Source organism: Urocampus carinirostris, chromosome 12, assembly GCF_059441175.1.
Source record: "Urocampus carinirostris isolate Australia breed hairy pipefish chromosome 12, RoL_Ucar_1.0, whole genome shotgun sequence".
Taxonomy (NCBI): Eukaryota; Metazoa; Chordata; class Actinopteri; order Syngnathiformes; family Syngnathidae; genus Urocampus; species Urocampus carinirostris.
Window position 1 is genome coordinate 14,218,221 of NC_142360.1, and position 23,096 is coordinate 14,241,316.

At 39.6% G+C, this 23,096-nt stretch overlaps 1 protein-coding gene across 1 annotated transcript in view; it reads left to right on the forward strand.

Annotated features, from left to right (window-relative positions):
* The first annotated feature begins 2,690 nt into the window (after positions 1-2,690).
* LOC148355028 (BMP/retinoic acid-inducible neural-specific protein 3-like) overlaps positions 2,691-23,096 on the forward strand; it is a 62,944-nt gene continuing 42,538 nt past the window's right edge. Inside the window, exons 1-2 of the mRNA XM_088350083.1 lie at positions 2,691-3,268; positions 19,857-20,204. Coding sequence (XP_088206209.1) covers positions 19,990-20,204 — 215 coding nt within the window. The 5' untranslated portion in view covers positions 2,691-3,268; positions 19,857-19,989. The remainder of the gene's footprint in view (positions 3,269-19,856; positions 20,205-23,096) is intronic.

Genomic DNA, 23,096 nt, shown 5'->3' on the forward strand with positions numbered 1-23,096 from the left:
GCATTCAGTGAAAACAGGGTAGTCAGAATACCGGGTGCAGCCATATCAGTTTTGTCTGGAATGATTTCCCAAAGAAAGTTATGCAAGAGCGGCACTTTTCCTCTATCGTAAATGTCTCAAAGCTTCCCGAGCAAATATAAAAAATGCATTATCAGTATGGGTTTATCAAACCAAACAAGGACGGTTTTGAAGTAAATAAGGTGTGGGTGAAGAATGTAAGCTGTTCTGTCCCAACAAGTGGAGTTCTATTTCCATTTATTGTAGCTCATATCAGACGTTGTCACTGTTTGACTGTACTTTGAAAGTTAGGTGTTGACGTGACAGTCTTATTTCTTAATATTATATTCCATGTACAATGGCACCTCCACATATGAAGTTACCATACAATTTTGACTGTAAGCCACGCTTTTATCCCAAGCTTCCAATCGTGCGGCTTATGCAATCATGTCACTAATTTAATTATTTTTTCTAATGGCTGCCAGGAGCACCCGCGCAGCAAAGGTAAGACACATTGTATATATGTGTCAAGGAAGACGCAAGTTTAGTATAATTTTGTGCTTAGTGCATGAATAAACTTAGCACGAACAGACGCTCATCATGTCACAACCGGTACAAGTAGGGGACCCAAATGCGTAACGTTTTACACAATGCTTTATTAAGGGATCGGGGAAGTCAGGGCGAGAGGAAAATTACAGTGTTCTGGTGCTCGCTGGCCAGGAGGAGCGGGAAGCCCTCGCGAACGAAGCGTGGTCGGAGATCAGAACAAGTCCGGCAGCCGGGATGTCAAGTCAAGTCAAGTCATTTTTATTTGTATAGCCCTTAATCACAATAAGTCTCTAAGGGATGGGAGAGCAAAGGGTGGTCGGAGATCGGAACAAGTCGGGCAGCCGGGAAGGGAGACGGAGCGTGATCAAAGATCGAAACAAGTCTGGTAGTGAGGACCAGCGGGAATTTAGGGATCAGGGATCAATACAGGAAACGGAATCAGGATACGGGTAGCCGGGACACGAGAACGGAGCTTGGATAGAGGATCGATACAGGAAACAGGTCAGGATCAAAACAAGAGCCAGAGTCAAAAAGTACTTGTCTTGCATGCGCCGAGGTTCGCATACGGACTGACCAGAAGTGAACGAGAATGACGTGGTTAAATAGGAGGAGGACTGACTAGGGAACGAGTGGCAGCTGGGGCTGAAAGGGTGAGCGCACGTGAGGGCAGTTGACAAATCAGGACACATCATGGGAAACAACATGGATTACAAGAAGCAACGTCCAACAAAGCAGAAAGGCTGATTCCCTTTCACCTGTCAGCATTATTGTGTTTTGGAGTAAATATTCTACACGGATGGATGCTATGGATTTTTTTTGATTCCTTAAAGCCTTTCCGTGAATATTCAAAGAAGTTGAAGATGACAAGGGGGCATTATGGTTTTTTACTTTGGCTTTATAGTTTCTGGGTATCATGTTTCAGACTGACCGTGATTTCTCTGTGGGGAAATCACGGTCATGTTTTTAAATGGTCAGCGTAGCTTGAATTCCAAGAGTTTAAGCTTTCTGATGAAATGTGACATGATGTATTTCAAATACTCATGACATCGTACAGACACGTAAGTGTTTAGCTAAAGTCCGGCGGTCAGCCGGCGGTCCGGCGGAAAGCTAAAGGGTTAAGAAACTGTATATTATTAAAACTCTTTCTGTGTATCATCTCTCTTTGGAGATATTTCATTTTTCAATGCAGGCACATGAGGCTTATAGTAAGGTCCAGCTTATGCATGTACAATTTTTTTTCGATTCAAAAATATACTGGGTGCGCCTTACAAACAGCTGCTTGTTATAGTCCAAATTTTACAGTAGTTTGTTCCCATATTGAGCTCTTATATAGAACATTTCGTATTTCAAATAGTTGTTTCCCATAAGAAATAATTGAAAGCCTTTTATATCTAAAATCATCTAAGTAAGTCCTATTTTCAAACACAGATATGTGAGACTGAAGCAATTTTATAAAGTTTGTTTACAATTTTGGTGGCTGGCAGCGGAAGCATGGGTGTATTCAAAACACCAGAGGAGGTAATGGAGACAGAGAGTGGGCTGGCCAGAACCTTGAAACACATCTGGAAAGGCGAGGAACACAAATAAGTAAAAAGAAAAAAAAAAAAAAAAACGGGGAAAAAATTAAGGGCAAGCTGCAGCTGCAACAGTCAAGCTTACAAAGGCAGTTGATGAAATTATGAGAGGAAGTGAGCCCCTCAACCCCTTTTCTAGAAGCAGATAACCCGTATAGTGTATACATGTTTACGCAATCCCCCTTTTCTATAAAAAAAAGTCTTTAATTATAACTAGAAGCACTATGAATTCAACCACAAGTGTGTCATTTGACTTTTCTCTGTCGAGCAGGCGACATGAAAAAATAAAAAGCGCTTAAAAAGGGTGGGTAAATGGTTTGCTGATCCACTCATTCCCTCCACGTTGCCCCTCAAGCGGCCCCAACAGAGGCTACTTGTGCGCTATGCATGTGACTCCAAAGTGAGAGAAAGAGAGAGGGAGAGATGGAGAGAGAGAGAGAGAGAGAGAGAGAGAGAGAGAGAGAGAGAGAGAGAGAGAGAGAGAGAGAGAGAGAGAGAGAGAGAGAGAGAGAGAGAGAGAGAGAGAGAGAGAGACGCCCTCCCTGCGCTGGGAAGAGTAGAGGAGAGTCTTCTCTCCAGCGCGCTGGTTATCCACACTTGTGCGCTTTTCTGCCTACGCACTTTTCGGCTGCGCATCTGCGCGCACGGTGCATTCGGACAACGAGGAACCCAATCGGAATTTTCCGCTTCAATGGTTCCGAGGACTAAACTGTGCACGCGTTCTACAACATCTGTGGTCAAATTTCTATGCCGACCCAAACCGCAGCATCCTATTTTCTCTCCTCCTCCTCCTCCTCCTCCTCCTCCCTCCGCTTTTGATCCGCTCTCTCAGCATCAGGCACCGGGTGATATTTTTTGAAGTCTTTACGAAAAGGTCAACGCTTGCACTTGGCAAAAGTGTTAAAGGAGCCAACTTGGTCCCTGCAGCCTGCAGCTCAAAGTTTCACACTGATGTAAAATTGCTCGAAGAATTAGTCGGAGTCATTGACAGAACGCTGTGGTTAAATGTTCAATAGTTTTGTTGTTGTTGTGTTTTTCATTTTTTTATTTTTTCTTGGTCAACACACGGAAGAATGACTGAATGAAAAGAGTTTGGACGCACAAATGAGGATGGGCAACATCAACTTTAGCTGATATTCCTTCCACTGGTGAGTACCAAACGACGCACCTATTAAAAAAGGAGTAGGGGCTGCCATGCATTCTTAATGTCCTCTTGTTTGTATTAAAAACATCCCTCCTTGCAAATTAGGTGGCTTCTTGTCTCACAGGGTGGATAAGATACCCAGCACAGTCACACCTAAACAAACAATTGAACATTCACATTTCTGTAATATACTCTACGCTTTTTATTATGTTTTATAAATGAGGTTGTCCCACTCAATTCCATGCATGTCAACCTCAGGAAATTGCCGCTTTTAATGATTCCACTACCCCTTTTAAAGTGACAACATACCTTCCAAACTAACCACCAAACCTATTTACTCACAGAGACATACTATGGAAAATTAAAATCACTTAATTTGTGTAAAGAGCACACACAAAAAGTAAATGCTTAATTGAGGCTTATATTTGCTAAGCTACTGCCACAGTATTAGCAATCTACAATGATGTTGTTGTCTGCCACCAGTAACGATCCGGATTAGAGCCAAAAGGGGCAAGGCAATATCAGTCTCATAAAGAAAAAAAATTGTTGTATGATTTACTCAGTTAAAAAGTTAAAAAACATGTATACATATAAATAACTGGGAAACATAAACTGACGCATATGCATTCATCTGCCACATTCAACATCAATCTTAATGGACAAATGTTGACAATATTAAATAGTCAAAAGGACATGAAACCAAAACAAAATAACAAACGTTCAGGCTGGACTGCAAAATGTGCACTCAAAGACCCTTGTCATTTTGTAAGGAGGATGCGGGAAGGTTCCCGAGCACCCATCAGACTCAACCTGTAACTGTGCACCTCACTGCTTCCAAATGTCGTCGCATTTGATTTTGTATGGGGCCACTGTTGAGCTGTGTCCTCATCCGTCTCGGTCAGGCTGTTGAACTTGACTGTTTCCGATTCCAGGAGGCAGCCGCTGCTTCTGGTCTCATAAGGTGATATCTATCTTGCCTCAGAGCAGCTCTCTGACACACAAAAGAATGGCCATTGACTCTTCACGTCCACAGTCATCTGTGATATCAATATAAATTAGGAAAATGAGATCTGTGAAATAAGAGACATTTAATTTAATTTTTATTGAAGATTTAAGCATTGTGTATGTACATCTGATGTCGGAAGGTAGAGAAACGAAAGGGTTAAACGACAGACAGGTCACTGTCATCGGCCGCCCACAAGTCTTTGAAAACCGCACAGACAAAAAGGAGGCCCTTTAATGCCTGTGATATATTTTCAATGACTAATTTATTCTTATTCTAGATTTTTTGATGCTCAGTTAATTAAGTGTACAGTATACATGTGTAATTGTACAGAGAGAGTACAGAATGTATTTCTAGCTTTAATATTTCCGTGTTTAACCAGGAACCATAATGCATTATGGGGAATGGAGTAATTGTAACTAAATAAATGGTAAATGGCCTGGATTTATATAGCGCTTTTCAAGTCAATGACCTCCCAGAGTGCTTTACAATGTGCTTCACACTTACCCATGCACACACACACTCGCACACCAATAGGGAGTCAGCCATGCAAGGCGCCTAACTGCTTATTAGGAGCATTAGGGTACAGTGTCTTGTCCAAGGACACTTCGACATATAACACGGAGGAGCCGGGAATCGAACCTGGGACCTCTTGATCCAAGACAAGAGCTCCACCTCCTGAGCTTATAATTTTGTGGTTACTATAGTATGATCACTACAAAGTTATTCTCACTGCTGTAGTGGATTACAGGTAAATTGTACAAATACTCTTTATTTTTGGGGGTGACAATTAGGAGTGAGCGGTAGTGGAGACAGTGAAGTCACTTTTATTCAACAATTAGGCAACAGTACACACTTCGTTAATTTTCTGAAATGCCTTCACGAGGGTCACGGGGGTGCTAAAGCCCATCCCAAATGATATCGGGCGTTAGGTAGGGGACACCCTGGACTGATTTTCAGGCAATCACAGCGCACTCAGACATACAAAAATTCACTCACGCATCCATACTTTGGGGACAATGTGGAGTCACTAAGTAACCTGTTTTGCATGTTTTTAGAATGTGGGAAGACATCAGACTGCCCAGAGAAATGCATGCAGAACATACAAATTCCACACAGAGCCAGAAGATGTAATTGAACTTGTGACCTCCAAACTGTGTGGCAGACATGCTAAGGTTTCAACCACCATGACATTGAGGATGATTTTAATTAACACTTAATTAACAAGTGAATTTTACCACCCAACACACCATTATTGGTTATTGAAAGAAAGTTGTATTGATTCAAATCACATCCTTTCCAAATTGTTCAGACAACAATAAGATATTTTAAATTAGTTTAGGTGTTAAGGTAACAATCAGAGTTAGTGTGAAAAAAAAGTACTCATTGCTCTTGAATAGCTTTAGTAAATGCCACAAATAACTTAGTAGCAAATCATCGTTGCTACTTACCACTAGCTTGGACCAGCTTTTTTTAATTCCAATGCAACTTTTAAATTACAACCCTGGATTTCACAATATTCAATTATTTGTAATTGTTAATTCTTAAAATGGTGCATATTTGAAGTAATTTATTGCCCAGCTCTAAAGCAGAAAACAAGAGTAGCACCATTGTTGACTGAAACACTAGCAAACCATCAGATTAATTCGGTTTCTTTTTGTTTTGCATCTCCCGGACAGGTTGTGCCTGGGAGACAAATCCCATCTATGTTCTTTCATTCTCTGCAAGCAAATTTGATTCTCATGCTGATTATGCACTCTTATACTGGAGGGTACCTTCTATGTGGGTATTATACCCACATACAGGAAGAAAATCCTTCCTTGCATGTTTGATTTTGTGTGGGTGTATTATAGATGACTGCGTTGTACTCACAGGATTTTACCGTCGATCTAACAGCTGTAGTTGTAGCAACGTCTACTACAGAGAAATCCCTGTAGCAGACTTCCATGAGATCCCTGCCACCGAACTTTAAGCTTATTTCCCCATATGCAGATTAAAGATCTGTAAACAAACTTTGATGTAGAAAATGAAGCACATGCTGTGAGAGATACCAACGCAAATACTGTAAAATCTTTAACTGGAACGTGGGACGGGTAATACGCCTGACATACGAAGATAAAGGGGAAAAAAACACAAATACAGGAATGAGAAGATGAAAAAACGATAAAGATTGGTGGTATTGGGCTGCTCCGCTCATTATCTGCATCCCATTATACCATGCTAATGCTCAAACTAAAATGTTTCTTTTTTTCCAATCTATAAGACGGTTGCAATCAAAAGACAGAAAAAGGGTTGAAGAAAAACTCAACATTGATAACTTAAATGTGTGTTTTGGGATTTAGTAGGTCATTCAAATGAGGTCTCTTATTGAAGAGAGTGGGGAATTAAAGTGAAATATCTCTCTCCCTCTTCCGGGTGTGTTGTAATTGAAAGTTGGCTCAGCATTTATATTGGGCAAAAGCACAGATGTTAGAGATGCTGCAGTCACTCACGGACAGGTCCATGAATGCACATCATTTTCAGCGGCGGAAAAAGAGGCTCGTATCAGGCAGAAAACATGCCTCAAAACTCCTTAGCACCGATATTATGAATTTTTCAAATCCAATTGAATTTTTTTTTAGGTTTTCGTCTATTGAATTATTAAAATGTCAAGAACTCACTTGGGGTGGTGCATAAGCACAGAGCAGAAACACGAATTAGGAGAGTAAACAGTGGTCTGCTGATTGGGCGGGGTTCGAAAGTATGGTATAGAGGCAGCATTATATAGAATACCAGAAGCAACTATTGGAATCCAAGGGGCAGATGAGGAGTAGGTGTTCAAGAAAACTTAAGCAGCAAAACTGACAATGCAAGAGTTCATCAGGTGGCAACCGTGATCCAGAAGGGAAGGCACTGATTCGGTACACAAGAAAAGCAAGGAAGTGATACAAGGCTCCTTTGGATATGACAAAGAAGACAGCACACATGCAAGTAACCAAGGTGATAGAGCAAAATTAAAGTAAAGATGGACATTTGTTATAAGAGGGAAATGTGGAGGAACTAAGACGAGTGACTGCAGCTGTGAGTTGGGAAATTGAAGTGAGATTAAATTGATTGGCCAACATGGGAAAGAGAGAGATAGAGAGATAAAATGCTGTATACTTTTAGTTTTTTATCAGTTGGGCCACTCATGTTTGCAAAAGAATCAGAAGAGGTCCTTGGAAAACAACACTTTTTACTAAACCAAACAAATTCAATTTATTAAGTTGAAAGCAAAAAAATGTACCTCAGCATTTAACTGCTATGCTGCGTACGAAGTGTAAAGACAACAGAAGAGTAGATATGTAAATGTGGGTCAGAAACTGTCATACCTGTCAACCTGTACGTTTTTGCCGTACAAAGTACGTTAATTATGCATTATAAGACGCAAATTTGTCAATTATGGGTACCATCCGGTATACACCGACTATCACGAAACGGCAAATCAATCAAGTTAAACGAGTTCGCTGCGGTAGCCTCTATCTCTTTGGATACAATCGTCAAGTCGCAATGGCCGAACCTGAATTAAAACCCCGTAAGTCATTCTGATCCAAAAATTACAGGTGGGGTTGATTGAGTAAATTTGGAATACATGTGGTCATAAAAAACATTGGATTTCATGAGGTAGTTTTGTAGTGAAAGGAAGTCTGTCTCTTTTTGGAGAACCGTCTTTTTCGGCTCAACTCATTCAAGAGAGCCGGCTCTCAAACGGCTCACTTGCTTTGATGCATTATTTCACGAATTATTATCTTGTACAAAGAAGTTAAGAAAAAAAGGAAGTACAAAATGAGAAAATTGAAAAAGACAGGTTTGTGGTTATCCCTTTAATCAGTATATTACCAACAATAATTGAATGCAGGAAATTAATTAATAATTTGAATAAGAAAATGTATTATTGTACTTAATTATATTTGCATGTATTTTTTTTCCTTCTACAGTGAACGTCAAAGCTACTTAATTTTTTAACTTTTTTCATAATAAACCTCATTCATGTCGAGCAACTCAGTATCTCACAACAAAATGTTAATTAACAATATATGTGATATAACGAAAGACATGTACAATATAACATGTTAAACTACATAAATAAACACGTTTGAAAAAAATATGGTGTAAGATTATTTTGTATTTTGGAAGGGAAAATACCACAGTTTGTAAGGGCATGGAGCCGTGAAGGTTGACAGGTATGAACTGCTGACTTAAAAGGGTATGTCCAACTTTCTGACTGCATCAGTGCAAACATTTGGGCACCGTATGTTGTCCACGAATGGAATTTCCCAATTTCTTTCATTATCTGGGAAGACAGCGGCACATTAGACATTAAACATTTTCAAAATTTTCTACAACACATGTGTTCTCAGACACATTCATTTTTGCAGTTTAATGTAATTGGTCATTGTTTGTTTAAGGCTACACAGCACATACGTTTACCTTAGATTAACTTACATTTAAATGATCTTTTTTAGACCTAGGTCTGATGATAACCAGCCTCCCTGCATTACCGTTTTGCGTTCATATATACTGAAATTCTTTTAATGTTTGAAAATCACCGACCGGCACCTACACATGTATGATTTCAGGCATCAGTAAAATTCAGCAGCAGAGCGCAAAGTTAAGACTTCAAGAGTAATTGTTACCCTAGTGGGGGAAACACACCCATTTTACCCATCTTGAATTTCATATACATGGGACACCTGTGAAAAACAATTAGGATTTTGTCTTTCTTAAGTTATGTCAGGAATTACAATTAGGTAAACATCCCTTTTTGTTTCTCAAGAGATGTGAGCTATCCTTTTTGTTAAAAAAAATACATTATCACCCAAATCGTGATAAGGATAAGGACACATTTCCTGTTCTAGTTAAGTAACACACTGGTTTTAAAAACTTTAACCACAGAAAATTGATTAAACATAATCTCTGTTCTGATTTTTCAATGTCCAGACTTTTTTTTGTATTCCAGAAGAACATTGAGCTTCTCTACAGTCATTGTCATCCTCATTCTATTTCTATCTTAACATAGTTAAGGAGTCAATAATGTATTTTAATGGACAATCAATTTACAAATCCCTCATCATCCGTTTGATAGATAAACCGACAACATATAAAACATTCCATTGTTAAAACTTCTGTTTTTGTCCCTCTCTGTAATCCAGCCAAGGAGGAGAGAAAATGGAAAAAAAAGGGTTTGGGGTTTACTTGCCATTTTTGTCTTCAGGAACGTAATTTATGTATGTTTTCTCCCTTGGATTTTTCCGTCCACCTGAAAACTTTTCCAAAATTGCCATATACCTTTTAGCTACCAATACCAATCTTATATAAAAGTAACATCCAACTTAGAACTGGGATCAATTCCGACCAACCGGTCGTACGATTATTTGTGAGTCATATTCCATTACAATGGTGCCATCTGCTGCCTTGTCAATATCTAGATACCGAGCGCAGTGGTAAATTGCTGTGTGAGATTGAGTAGGTTGTACATTGGATGTGACTTGTCTCATATTTACGTATAGGACTTTGTTACAGGCAGCACGACAGCGAAGTAGCTAACGCACTGAAGTTTGCATGTTCTCCCCATGCTTGCGTGGGTTTCCTCTGGGCACTCCGGTTTACTCCCACATTCCAAAAACATGCATGTCAGGTTAATTGGCCGGTCCAAATTGTCCCTAGGTGTGAATGAGCGAGTGCTTTGTCTTTCTCTGTGTGCCCTGCGATTGTCCGGCAACCAGTTCAGGGTGTCCCCTGCCCACTGCCTGAAGATAGCCGGGATTGGCTCCAGCACCCCACGACCCTACTGAGGATAAGCGATGCAGATAATGGATGAATGGATGGGACTTTGTTATGGGTCTCACTGTTAAGAACTCATCTACACCAAGTTAGCAGATTTTAAATTAGTTTGATGTTGATAGGTATATAGTTTAGTAGACCCTCAAAATAGGAAGATAAGTCACCCATTATTCTTGAACTTGAGAACAACCACCACCACCAAAATGCCCCAAAAAGGCCACCTCGATGGTTGGTGTGAGCACAGATGGATAAACGTCGACCCTGAGAAAATTTGAGACATACTCAAATTGCTGTCCGTGACTTTTTCATCATACTTGTAGATCTATGATGTTTATTCATGAAAATTCGTGTGCCTCCACACAGCGACAATTTTGTCTTTGATGTACTGCTCCCAAGACGCCGCGGGAGTGCTTTCTTTGTATTTGTTTGCGAGACAGCCGGATGAATGCGACTGGCAACCATATTACCACTCAACAAAGGCTGTTTTACCCTGGGCACTGGTAGGAGAGGTATTGTCAACGTTCTTTGCCGGAAATATATCTGGGTTAATTAGCCCCCCTCCCTCTCAAAATTAATCATTCTGCTCAGAAGGGAAGATGTAAAGTTTATCAGTTCCTGTTTTGCTACTTTTTACAATAGTTTTGGGGTTTGCTCGCAGTCAACGTACAAAGTGGATCCCGTTGAAAGAATTCTGATGTAATGTTTTAATCATGCCTGCCATCTTCCACAATGCTTTGAAGTAATCCCTCGTATTAGGCGTATTACCCGTCCCACGTTCCAGTTTTTTTTCTAGGGTTTTTGTTACATTTAGAACTAAAGGTGGTCAAATTCTGCAAAGTAGAAACTTTTATTTATTTGGACGCACAATAATGTGTTTAATAAATTATTTTATTTTATAACTATGTTTTACTCAAGGCTAGCACATCAACCTTCCTTTTAGTCATCATCCTTCCAATCTCCTCTTTCTTCCACTCAGTCGCTTTACTTCCACATCCTCTCACATTTAGTGACCCTACAACTAGGGTTTGGGAGACCTTTCAGTCTCCCGCCCCCCTCTTCTTTGCCTTGCTGTCGCTTAGGGAGTAGAGATAGAGAGGAGAGGATCCCCAGTCCCTTGGCTCCCTCCAAATTAGTCACGTCTTACGATACGCAGCGGACCACAGTGGGAGAATTCTCATACCTCTCACGAGGAGGGGCCCCCTCACCACAGGGTCACCCCTCTTGAGCGATATGACCAAGGTAGATAGGTACATAGATTTTCTCACTGTATAAATGTTAAATTGCATTCCTAGGGCTATACAAATAAACATGACTTGACTTGGCATTCCTAAAAAATAATTGTGCTACTATATTGCATGATTGATTCAGGACACTATCCACTTTTTGCTTCACGCTATATTTTCTCGCCATCGTGTGGCTGTTATTGGAAAATTAAAATGTGGCGCAAATATGTGTTTACCTTACTCATGCAATTTGAAAAGTCCAACTTTGTCGGCAAAATAAATAATCTTCCTCAGCCTTTTGGGCCAGTGGGTTTGACGTTCCAGAGCGTTTTTTTTTAACATGATACTGGAAATCAAAACAATATTTGTCAATACATAATGTCAGTTCAATCATCTGTTCTTTTTCTGTGTACGAACAATACCTTTACATTATTGATACAGAGGCAGACAAAGGTGTCAAGACCAGAACAGAAGGAGGACCAGATGCGTAATGTTACTCACAAGTTTATTCAGATATAGAGGAAAAATCAGCGCCAGCGATCCGGTGCTTGCTCGACGAAGAAAGCAAACGCTCACGGGATCGGAGAGTGTTCGGAAATGCTTCCGAAACGGGAGATCGGAGCGTGGTTAGAAGAAAAAACAGGTCATAAGCCAAAACGGGAGTTCAGAACTTGGTCGGGGTGAAAAAAAAACGGGTCAATAGCCGGGACGGTAGATCAGAACGTGGTCAGGGTGAAAAAGCGGGTCATAGCCAGACACAAACGGGGAAATCAGGAACAGATGAGTGGAAAACGGGTGACAAAAACGGGATCGACAGAAGTCAGAGTCAAAATGCTTGCCTTGTGTAAATAGAGGTTCGCTGGCGAACTGACAAGGGTCGAGTGAAAACACTGAGCTTAAACAAGAGGGGGAACCAATCAGGTAACCAGCGCCAGCTGGCGCCAAACGAGCGGGCACAGGTGATTGCAATGAGTAATTATGACAAAAGGCGCAAAAGGAGCGTACTGGCTGTTAAACCAATCAGAATGCAGAAAACATTGCACAAGGAAAATTTGCAAAGTAATAAAACCACATAAAGTAAACTGCGATACAGTGAAGAATTACTGAACATCGTCCATTGTGGTCACTCAATCTATTGAAGTGTAATAAGGATCTGTTACCATTGGTTTTAATTCAGATGAACATTTGCAAACTCTCATATGGCTTTATTTTCCGGGCAACATCACACTGCTGTGCTAAGCACTGTGCGAAAAAGTTTATCACCTAATTATATTCGATATAAAAAGAGGCTTCAAGATCCGCTTTGCCCTGAAGCTCGATCTCTCGCAATCATTGTGATGTCCCACACGCACACAGACAGGTCGCTGCCAACTTGGCGTCTTCCAATCTATGGAACAGATGTTAAGAGGCTGAATGTTTTCGTTTGTCATTGTCTTCTGTGAAACAGCTGCTGCAATTCTCAAGAAAGATTAGGAAGTCCCGTATCTCATCAATCCATGCGCAATGTCCCCTGAAAGGTGAGAATCGAGCTCCGGCAACTTATTCGGCAACCGTGCCGCTGGAGGCAAGTTGACATTTGGGTGTAAAAGAAAAAAAAACAAGAGAAAAAAAATGTTGCATAGTCTGAACACATTTCAACTTTATTAACCATAGAAGAAAAGTAGAGTTTGCAAGTGAAAAAAACTGAAAAAGAGACATATTATCCCAGGATATGAATATAATAATAATGCTATAACTTAATATATATAATTTTTGATGTTTTCGTTTTAGCATTTTGGGGTACACAATTCAAAAAGTTAGTGTTTTTTTTAACAATATTATAGCTTAAAATGCACACCAAACCTGCTGTTACTGCATGTATCCAGCAGAAGGCACTATCCATCCATTATCTGCACCGTGCATCCACAGTAGGGTTGTTGGGGTGTTGGAGCCCATCTTAGCTATATTTGGGCAGTGGGCAGGGAACAACTGGACCGGACAACTTACACGCTCATTCACACGTAGGGACAATTTGAACTTGCTAATTAACATGACATGTATGTCTTTGGAATGTGGGAGGAAACCCAAGAGACACAGGGTGAACATGCAAACTTTGTACAGGAAGGCTGGGAGCTGGATTTAAACCCATGAACTCAGAGCTATGCTGCTAATGTGCGAACCATTTCGCCCCAAAAGGCACTAATGGACCATAAATAATCTTTGAAAAGTATATGACTATTTTCAAATCAGGGGATGATGTAATTGTAACCTGTGCAGTCCTTTGAGAGATTTTGTAGTTAAGGGTTATTCAAATGAATATGACTCGTCTTAAAGTAGTATTAGGCTTTTATCGAGTATATGCGGGCAAAACAATAATTACATTGTATTTAATAAAATTGCAACACCGTTTTTGAAAATGTATTTTGCTCTGCTTCTACAACCGGCAAGATCCTCATACAAAGCCTCCGAGTGTAATATTTGATAACTAGATGGCACTGTATTGTCTAATGCGAAAGAATATCAGTGACACAGAACACAACATAGCTGCAAGTTAGCAGGTAAACATGTCGGCAGCCTTAGGCAGGAACTCCATTATGTAAAGAACATATAAATATGTCAACCTAAGCTTTTTTTTTTTCTTTTTTTTAAGTAGAAACAAAAATTGGTATGATTGCTCAGGTATTTTTGCCTAACACTGAAATAAAATATGGTATTGTTGTTTTTTTGTTTTTTTTTGTACCACTATGAGGCACAACATATTACACTTTGCATCGATCCATCCATCCATCCTTATCGTCAGTAGGGTCGCAGGGGTGCTGGAGCCCATCCCAGCCATCTTCAAGCAGTGGGCAGGGGACACCCTGAACTGGTTGCCAGCCAGTCGCAGGGCACCCAGAGGTAGACAACTCACTCGCTCATTCACACCTAAGGACAATTTGGACCGGCCAATCAACCTGACATGCATGTTTATGGAATGTGGGAGGGAACTGGAGTGCCCGGCGGAAACCCAGGCAAGCATGGGGAGAACATGAAAACTACACAAAGGAAGGTTCGCTCTCATGACCCCAGAACTGTGCAGCACACGTGCTTACCACTGCGCTGCCGTGCTGCCCTTACACTTTCCAACTAGGTACAATTTTTTTCTACCACCTATTTTTGAACATTATGTTTGGACTAATCAACACAAAATCAATACAAATGTTTTGCTTTAGTGTTGCTTTAATAAAAAAACACATTGTTAAAATAATGTTCAAACTTTTTACATTTATATATCTTATAGTTTTAAGTATTATTTTAGCCATTTAAATAGTAAAATTAGAAAAAGAATATAGTTAAAACTAGCCGCAGTTTCTCAAGAGGAGCAATCAATTTTGAAAAGTTATTTGTGATACACAATGTGATTAAGAAACTATGCTGTGCCAAAAAGAAAACAGACATAGACATAGTTTCATTAAACATATGCTTGAGCAGGGTTGGGTAGGGTTACTTTAACTGGATTACTTTCAATTACTTTTGGATTACTCCAGTACCAAAAATGCTAATAAAAGACAAAATAAACTAAATATGAATAAAAATATGACTGACAACACGTGGTAAGCTTTCTCTCCTGGCTTTGATCTCTTTGATCTCCGGCAAAACTAAGATAAAATGCGACAGAAACAGAATGAAAAAAAATCCAAACAGCTTGCCAACATCATTTTTGCCGTTCCATGTATTCCGTTACTCCCCAAGCCTGCGCAAAATTTAGTAATTTTATTCATATTTAGTTTCTTTTGTCTTTTATTAGCATATTTTGTATTGGAGTAATCCAAAAGTAATTGAAGTAATCAAGTTAAAGTAAGCCTACCCAACCCTGTGCTTGAGTTACTGAAAGGAACCTGCAAAATGCACCACCAACTATATTTTTCTTTCAAATGAGCTCATCGACTCGAAACATTTATGCGGAGATTGAAATGGAGAATTGGTAATGGAGATACAGTAGGCCTAAAGTGGAAATTCATGTTGGGTAATATTCAATAGATCCCATAGCCTGCTTTACTGAGTGCTTGGACTTAAAATCCTCCATTGAAAATTCATTTTGAATGTTTAAAAAGCTTTGACGTTTTTTCTGGCAGCCACATTTTAGATATTGTTTGATGAAATGCAATTAAAACTGTGACACGTTGTGCCCTTGTAAAGGGAGAACGTTGCGCATCAGATATCGCTCAGGCATCTGACAACAAAGGCTGAGCGGGCGGCTTTGTCAAGAGATAATGTGATTATCAAGCTGGCATGGACCCGTCTAAGGATGATGAATGTTTGCAGACAGGACTGCCATAGCGATTGTGAGGGAAAAAAAAACAAGCGGGACAGGAGTCAAAAGGGGGATTTGGAGATATTCTGAAATGCAGAGGAGGTAGCAAGTGGGTGGTTGGTTGGAGAAGCGATGAAGGCAAAAATGACAACAAAGGTGTTCACGGGCGAGCCCAGCAGCAGCGAGAGAGCTGATTGTTCTCCGTCCACAATCTCTTCCATCAGCTTTTTGGACCAGTGCCTGCTAGATGAGAGGATTACACCGTCCTTTACAATGACCGTCATGTTGTGCTCCGAGGTTAACGTGCCACTCACATCGACGCCATGTAAACCAGGCTTCACCTCTCGCCGTAATGACATTGGAAGTGGAAAACACAAAACCAAAGGAGTGCATGAATTAGTAATAGCTGTGAGCATCACATCTTCCAAAGGGATGCCCCACTTGCTGCACCAAATGTGCAACACTGAATCTGAAACCAAGCACAACTATGAGTCTCCCGGGGGTGCATTTCTTTTTTCTTGATGGAAGAAAAAGAACTATTGAACACTGACAAAATGAGTGCAGCAATTTATGAAAAAAAAAACATTTTAGTCATATGTTCAAAGAGAATAGTAAAGCTGCTTCAAGTTCATTTAGAGAGTTGTTTCATTGTTACCCGAGTCAACTTAAAAACGTTGTACCTCAGAATAATGTATTCTATGCTCTCTTACTGATCCAAAACAAAACAAAACAAAACAAAACATAAATATAAAACATTTTGATTCATATCACATTTTTCAAACACAAACTATACTCCGAAATCAACTTACCGTAAATTCCGGACTATAAGCCGCTACTTTTTCCCCAAAAGTTCAACCCTGCGGCTTATTCAGTGACGCGGCCAATTTATGTAATTTTTTCTAATGGCCGCCAGCGGCGCTTGAGTACAAAAGGTAAGATTTAGACTGGTGGAATATATGCGCCGAAGAAGACTGCAACTTCTTGGCTTGACTAGCGGCGAGAAATCTTTCACTAAAACTGGCCGCATGCGAAAGGCAACTTTTTCGCAAGTCTGCCAGTGGATCCTGACAGCGTTGGGCAGCATCAAAAAACCCACCATCACCAAGACAATTTTGATCCAATGCAACCAGTCTACCTGGTCTGTCAGTCAGTAGTTCCACGTTAGCGTTGAGGACCTCCAACTTGTAGTTGAACTTGTTGTGGAGGTCATCTTTCAGCTTTTCTCAGGCCTTTTTGATCGTGATGGTCTGTTCAACAAGGCTTTTGGCCAGGACGGCATCACGACGTTGAAGTGAGACACAAGAGAAGCTACATTTGCATAGTTTTGCTAGAATGGAATTTTGAGAGGTCTTTCCATTTCCCGTGAAAACTTTGAATAATGGTCCGTTTTAAAAAGCCACTCTTAGGTCAATAAATACTGGTCCTTTATTCGGTACACGGGAAGTCAGGCAGTGAGGTGACAGTCCAAGATTTCCTCAGGTGGTACTAGTGATCCGGAAGGGCAGGAAAGGGTTTGGTACACTGGATAAACAAGAGTGTTTGGGACTAGACAAAAAATATGGTGTAGCAAGGGGAGAGAGGAGGGTGAGTCGAGATGGAAGGAGAAACAAGTCAAAATAGGTGGGAGAAATATTGAATCTGAAAGTGAATTGCAAAAAAAGTTAGGGTCCAGAAAAAGAGTGAGAGAGAGAGTGAGAGAGAGAGAGAGAGAGGGAACCTACGGAGAAACAGGAACCTGAGTGCAGGGTTGTTACAGTCTGAGGTTTAGTGTTTGAGTAGGGCATAACGCTTAAAACAAGAAACTACCCACAAAGAAAAAACACTGCGAGAGAAGAAGGCAGCCACAAACCACAAACTGTAGAACACCATAACTTGCCACATGTCTTTATTTTTTTATTGTTTTTCAAATCCTCCTCAGTATAACCTCACTTGCATTTATTACCGCTATGGACAGATGAAGACGGAGGTTGATCTTTAAAAGTTCCAATTCAAAGTCTCTGGTCCCTAAATCAGTACTGTCAGCAAACATAGCTGTGACAAGAAGAAAATTACTTCTTATTTTCCTTTTTTTTTTGTTTACTTAATGTATTGCCACATTTGAGGTGATTTTATCCTATATTGGTTCAATAATATTCATTGAAATGTGACCGGCATTCCGGACTTCTGACACACGTACCTAAAGGTAATGGGTCACATAAGAGCTGTAGGCAAAAAAACTCCATTATACTTTTGCATACTATTTTTAGACACATCTTAAAATAACATTGTTTTTGTTTGATACGAATTTGAGTTTGAGCAATACTTAGTTATGGAAATGCACTAATTTGAATTGATAGCTAATTGACTTAAAGTGACTCTGTGTAATCTTTGGTCCCAATTAGTGGTACAAAAAAACCCTTTCATCTAGTGACAAAAAAAATATGTTGGTGCCATGCAGTGCTGTGTATCACTGGCCCTCCCTAGTACCAGAAGAACCAGTGCAGTCTAGTGATTAACCATTACACATTGGGGCTTTAAACGTTGCTTTAAGATGAACAAAAATAATGGATTGTATTGCTCAAATTATATTGTGGGATCTAAATCTCTATTACTTTGGTTCTGTCCACCCACATGTGAAATAAAAAGACGGAAGTCTGAGTTCAGATCGGAGTGACACCTTCACTGTCTTCTTGCAAGAAGGACACCCTGGCAGAATTTCTCCTGCCAAATGTGTTGGTAACCATTTGTTTCACCTTTTTAAGCAGTTCCAGTCATGAGAGTGTGAAGCAGGATATGACTAGAAAATCAATCATTGAAGACAGCTGAATCATGAGTTTAAACACAATGAGCAATGGTGACATTCACACAGTGTGCAAGACGGGATATACCTGTTTGAGAACAACGCAGCTCATTTAAACCCAAGCACAGATGACCGGATGTTGTTTGGGACCTCGGGTTTTATTAACAGGTCAGGGAGACCATACATTGTTCTTATGGGTTTAATATAAGGTCACATCACCCTCAGCAAATCTGAATTGATAACATAAAAAGACACACATTTATAGTATAGTTTACCCTACAATATTCAATAAATATTCATCATGATGGATGCTAATTATTGCAAATTGTATTTTTACTTTGACTTCCTTACTCAGGTGTGTACTGTAATATTATAGTAACAACTTGTATCATATATAATTCATGTGATATTCACAAGTATTAAGAGTGAAAGACTTGAAAAATTGTATAACTTGAACCATGTCTGTGTTTTGATGAGCCAGCCCAAAAGCCACCATTTGCCTTGTTTGCTGCCTACAGTGTTTTAAATCTCATGAAAAATAACAATCCACTAAACTTTCTTTAGACTCTCATTTAAATGTCTCCATAAGCCGAGTTAAGCCATTACTAAGACAGTATGTTTCTTTTTATGCAAAACATCTTTGGCACTGGATATCGTAGTGGAAATTCAGGTTGACTGTATAGTTATACACTGTATAGCCAATATTAATTCAATCTGAAAATGAGTTTTAGATCACTGCTTCCTTGCCAGATGTATCGAGGTACTTAACAGATTGTTTGTTCTTAAAAATGTGAACCAAATTGTTTTGACATCACTATTACTTTGATGTTTCTTTGTATGGAATGTTTGGCATGCGATGACACATAATGACAGAAGCTGTAACATGGATGAGATTTATATTCCCACAATTACATTTTAAATTGTGTTGTGAAATATTGTAAACGGAGACCTATCACATATCCCTCATTTTGGAATTGGGTTTTAAAAGTGAGGCAAGTCGATTATTTTCAGTTATTTTTGCAAAGCTCAATATGCTATTACATGACACTTTATGCAATCATATCTGACTTCAGTTTGGCTCTTGTCCACCCCCTGTTATCTGCTGTCTTTCCATGTTGCCTTTTTCCCCTTTCCTGAGGCTAATGCCTTTTAAGCAGTCACATGCCTGAATTAACTTGATAGATTGTTAGCCGAATACTTGGATATAATGGGACTTAACGCCTGACTGCAGCATGCACATTGCAGCGCAATGTGCCAGTGAAGGAGAAATGTCTGAAAGCTTGGTTAAGCTGCTAGGGAAAAGAAAAAGAAGAAACACATGAGTCCGAACAGTAGGTGGTCTGAAATGCATGATCTTCATTTACATACATAATTCCTCATGTCCTTTTTTCAAAAGTATCAGTCTGCAAAAAATATATATATATTGATGCCTGAAGCAGATAGAGCAAGGCCGGATGGCAAGACGGGTATTTTTGGTTGTGCTTTATCTTTTCTGGTGTCTATTCCATGCAGGTGCTTGCGGATCCTGAGGTGATGCGGGACTTTCTGTTGAAACATCGAAGGAGCAAGCTTGCAATGAGCCCCTTTGGCTGTTGAATGTCCGCCTGCTGCCTTTTCCTCGAGCTCCAGCACCTTTCCGTCTCTGATGGCTCGATGGCGCCTTTTCGGCCTCAGCCTCCTCTGCTGGGTTTATTTACCGCCAACGCGGGCAACGGCGACCGCCACACTGCCCGACGACAAGCCCGGCGGCCCCTTAGACTGGCTGCTTTCCGACAAGGGGCCTTTTCACCATTCCTCGGAGTATGTCGATTTTGTTGAGAAGAACAGACAGGGCTTCTCCACCAGATACAAGATCTACAGGTTAGTTGCTGGTCATATAGCAGATATTACTATAAATTCCGGACTACAGAGCACACATGATTAACTTATTATACGCCATAATTTAAAATTTGTTTGCAAAAGCATTTGCCCCTTAGAACAAACGTAAAAATGTGTTTTTATTGTAAAAAAAAAAAAAAGTATCAATCCTTTGTCAATGATTTATGGCTTGGATCAACTCTTCATCCACACATCAAGAAGGCCTACTTTTTATATCCGTTAACTGAGTGTGTGTTGGCCCCATATGACGAGTAGACATAGTGAAGCAGTGTGGTGAAAGTCGCAAGACATAGACAAATATCGGCAATTATCTGCAGTTATAAAAAAGGTGACAAAGTCCCATCGTCATCCTCTGGTCAAGTAGAAATGACATTTCATGCACGTCTGCAGGAAAGTGATTGCCTGAGGGGACAAGATACTGTGATCAATTCACAGGAAACAACGGCTGCTGATAAGTTCTTGCAAATTGTATGTATCAGTTCAGTGTTCTTGAAATAAACAGGTTTTTTGCAAGCAAAGTACAATTGTATTGTTTATGAAAAGCATTGTTTAGATATTGGAGGTATCACAAATGTAAAAAAAAAAAGAAGTGAGAATTTTTAAGAAACTTCATTGGAGACTAATTTTTGGATATGTTTTTCCTATTGGGCCAAAAACTGTCACATCATATTAGGCCTATGTCGGTCCAGTAACTGTCTGATATGTATCGTGTACCCCTCTTATGTTAGTAACAAGTGTCAGCATGTATGATTCTGTTTACTCGAGTTTCATTAAATTGCTGCGCCTTGACATTCAGAGCACAAGGCAGAAATCACATTACGTATGTGTACTTGCCTTCAGCGCATCTTCACAATTCTTTGTTCTTTTAATTAAACTGTTGGATTCCCTGGCCTGCACCAGATCTAAGCCCGCTGCTAGGTGCTGCCCAAGGCCTCCTGCTAGGGCCGCGCTACGCAGCAGGAGAGATCCATGGAAAGCACATTAGAAGAGCCGTCAATAACCTCGCGATCGCTCTCCTCGCAAAAAAAAAGAAAAACAAAAGAGGAGAAACTGCATCCTATATAGGCTGCAGGTGTTTCAATTGTGAAAAAAAAGTAACGGCTCGTAGTCCGAAATTCATGGTAACAACGGTAACTGCAATCTCCAAGCAAATAATGAAATTAACTCATTTGAAGTCAGGATCACTGACGTCTATAGCCGATTCTGGCAGCCAAAGACTTAATTGGCTTTCTCAGAAACGAGGCACTGATCAATAGCGTTTTCATGTGGTCATTGTTGAAGATGCTGCCAGCAGTCAATTGGCTTTGATTAGCATAGAAAAACAAGAGATTAAGGATCAAAAAGTGTAAGAATATTGCTAAAGTCAGAACTCTGAACAGGCAGCACAATTTGTTCATCTTAACTTTGACTTTAGGATCACAAACAGGTCATCTTTGGTTTAGTTACACTTCTGATACATGCTTTAGAACTTCTTGAGTGTTAGGTGGCATTGAGTAAAAATAACAATGTTGAAGGGGCAGAGGCAGAAGAAAAAAAATGGCATTCTATTAATTTAATTTCTAATAAACTAGGGTTTGAAACATTCAGAATTAAAGCAAAGTAATATAGTATGTTAAACCTTTTATGCAATATGTTTTTAATAAGCATTGGAAAATTCAAAAATAATGATAGCTCTAGATGATTATATATGATTTTAATAAATAAAAAGAATATACAAATGTGCGGCTATTCGAATGTTGTTTTTTTTAGTACAATACACATCATTGCCTTATGAAAAATCTAGATTTTGGGGTGAGGGGATACACTGTCATTATATCTTTCACATTTTGGTTTGGCGGGCAGGAGTAAAAACCCTGACAGGCTAAATGTGGCCCCCTGGCTGTAGTTTGCCCACCCCAGCTATAGAGGGCAATATCATTACATTTAATTGAATGAACTTTTGTTTACGTGAGCTAAAGATTTGTGTCCAACTATTTGAATTTCACAAAAGTCCATCAGATAGCCACATTGTTTCTCTATAATAGAAATGACATAAAAACTATGGAGAATAAATTGCATTATTTTTAGTTTTCAATTTAATTTAAGGTAATGCATATCATTTTCGAAAGTGAATGCACAGAAAACACAAGAAAAATGGATAAGTGGTTAGGAATCAAGCCAAAACCTCAGCCCCAGAAGAAAGATTCGAAAGAAGCTAACACAATTCCTGACGCTACAAAACGTAAACGTACATTAAAAGCATAGTGGAAAGAGGAGTTCACGTGGCCTGTAGCAGACGACGCAACTCAAACATTGCATGAATGATGATGAGTAAATACAGGTATATTGATGGCAGATAGAAGACAGCAATGTCATATATATGCAATGAATGTTGTAAGTAGATTTATAATAAACTTAATTTTAAAGTATTGTTCTGTTATATATTCCGATTATCAATCCTTAATACTTTGCAACAACGTTTTTTTTTTTTTTTTTTTTTTTTGCGAATAGTTGTCTTATTATGTTTCAAGTTGTGAAAAATGGGGCAGGCAACTTTTTGGCTGGGCAGGCTACTTTTCAGAATTGCCTGCCCTGGTGTCCGGTAACTTTTTATCATGAGTTTCAGACACTAAAGTCATGCAAAAGTTTATGGTAGTGGTAAATTGTAATGAGAAAAACTTCCAGCAACTAAATATCTAAGCGTCATATAACTCATTTATATGGGGAGAAAATTGTCTCTAAACCGAATATATCCGCAGTTTATCGAGATCTAAACATCCAAGGTCTTGATTAATGCACACACAAAATTAAAAAATCACATTTTTAAATCTCATATATATCTGTGGCTCTGCATAGTACACGACTCACACCACATTTCTTATTTTAAAGGTCTTA